At 52.2% G+C, this 1,999-nt stretch overlaps 1 protein-coding gene across 4 annotated transcripts in view; it reads left to right on the top strand.

Annotated features, from left to right (window-relative positions):
* The first annotated feature begins 207 nt into the window (after positions 1–207).
* Positions 208–1,999, top strand: part of FUCA2 (alpha-L-fucosidase 2) — a 53,748-nt gene continuing 51,956 nt past the window's right edge. For 3 of the 4 annotated variants that reach the window (XR_003003592.1, XR_003003593.1, XM_024747882.1), the window contains exon 1: positions 208–1,209. Coding sequence is in view for 2 of the 4 variants with exons in the window: in XM_024747882.1 (XP_024603650.1) it covers positions 809–1,209 (401 nt within the window). In the remaining 2 variants the exon portion in view is untranslated. The remainder of the gene's footprint in view (positions 1,210–1,999) is intronic. The other variant, XM_024747881.1, reaches the window with a different exon arrangement.

The following is a 1,999-nucleotide window of genomic DNA, read 5'->3' as shown; positions in this document are numbered from 1 at the left end:
CTGCGTTGGGTCTTTGTTGCTGTGTGTGGGCTTTGTCTAGTTGCAGCGAGCAGGGGCTACTCTTCATTGTGGCTTTTCATTGCGGTGGCTTCTCGCTGCGGAGCATGGGCTTTAGGTGCGTGGGCTCAGTAGTTGTGACATGTGGGCTCAGTAGTTGTGGCGCACAGGCTTAGTTGCTCCCCGGCATGTGAGATCTTCCCAGACTAGGGCTTGTTGGCAGGCAGATTCTTAACCACTGCGCCATCAGGGAAGTCCCACCAGCAGATTTCTTAAACATTCGTTTCACTGGTTTCACCTGTCTTAGATCACTTTGTTTTCTACTGCAGTGGTTTTCAAAGTTTGATGTTCAGACCAGCAAAATCAGCATCACCTTGAACTTGGTTAGACACGCAAATTCTGGGGCTCCAACCTGCATTGCAAACTCCTGGAATTTCACCTGATACAGACTCAAGGTTGACAGCCACAGTTCTAAACACACCCAGGACTCTGGGGAGTGGGAGCGGGATGTAAAATGCAGAGGCTGAGAAGGATCTGGGTTTTTCGGTGCCACCGGCCAGGGAGGGGTTGGATGACCCGGCTGAGGTTCCCGCCTTGGGATCCAGATCCACGGTTCCACCCAGGCTGGTCTCTAGCGTCTTCTCCGGCGGTTTCTAGAAGGGTCCTGCCGGTTGAGGGGAGAGGTGCTCCCACAGGTCCCTGAACCAGACTCGTTTTTTCTCTCCCAAGCGGATTGACTAGGAGGCTTAGCTGAGCAGCCTCAGGGCTGGCTTTGGGGTAATACTGGCGTCCTTAGTTTTGCAAGTGAGCGATGCAGGCCTCCTGTGGTCGTTCTGTTCCGGCGCCGGGACCGCGGCCACTCCCATCCCAGAGAGGAGGGTGCCTTTCCCCTAGGACAGCTTGGTCAGGTGACCTTGGCGGCTCTTACTCAGCCAGAGACCCGGAAGGACGAGGGATCAGGAGGCCGCGGGCGTGCGGGCAGGACGGCGGGCGCGGGGCCATGAGGTCCCCGAAGCTGCCTGGGCTCGTACTCTCGCTGCTGCTGCTGCTGCTGCCGCCGCCGGGTCCAGTTGGCGGCGCCGCGCGCTTCGATCCCACCTGGGAGTCCCTGGATGCACGCCAGCTGCCCGCCTGGTTCGACCAGGCCAAGTTCGGCATCTTCATCCACTGGGGCGTGTTCTCCGTGCCCAGTTTCGGGAGCGAATGGTTCTGGTGAGCGCACCTCCCTCCGTCTCCTCTGAGCCCGCTTTGCACCCCACTGGCCTCCAGCCACGACCCAGATCCCAGCCTATGCCGGTTTGTTTTGCCCCCTAGTCAGTTTCACCTCCCGCTGTTTTAGCGGCGTTTAGCATTTCCGGGTGTTAAATGAATAATTTACTGTGTAAGTGGCTCGTGCTGGGTGAACACTGAATTTTTCTTCCGTGTGACTGCAAGAGTTGTCAGACAACTGATGTGACTGGCTTCTCAGCGTCTTGATAGCTGCACTTATCAAGCTGTAGTTATCACTCTGTAGCCACCGAATGACTAAGACAGCGGGAAAGTAATCGACTGTGTGGGGTCATATTGTGAAGCGTGAGCCTAAACCGCCGTCCTTGTCCTTAGAGAATCAGACACCTTGTCCCGTCGCTGTTCTGCTGCTACCTGTCAATTTTTAGTTGTTCTGCCATGAAGTATGGTTTAAACATAAAATCATGGGTATGTGAGACTTTTGTTCCTTTGGGCATTCACTGGCTCTTTAATGTTAAAATGTTACCACGTGTGGCTCAAGAAACAAACAAAAAGTTCTAGAATGTTTACCCTAAAAAACCCCAATTATTAATAGACTGCTATGTGGAAAGTGCTGCACAAAAAATTGCTCTGTAGATTTTACCTTGAGATCTATGTAAAAATGTGCATGTAATCCCTTACAACTTGGAAGTGTCTCACATACTTTCCTGATTAAATACCTCAGGTATTTTAAGTTCTTCAAGATAGAAATGGTATATATATATATATATATATA

Source organism: Neophocaena asiaeorientalis, unplaced genomic scaffold (assembly GCF_003031525.2).
Source record: "Neophocaena asiaeorientalis asiaeorientalis breed wild unplaced genomic scaffold, Neophocaena_asiaeorientalis_V1.1 scaffold123, whole genome shotgun sequence".
Lineage (NCBI taxonomy): Eukaryota > Metazoa > Chordata > Mammalia > Artiodactyla > Phocoenidae > Neophocaena > Neophocaena asiaeorientalis.
The sequence above is the reverse complement of the archived record's forward strand: the minus strand, read 5'-3'. Positions and strand labels throughout refer to the sequence as shown.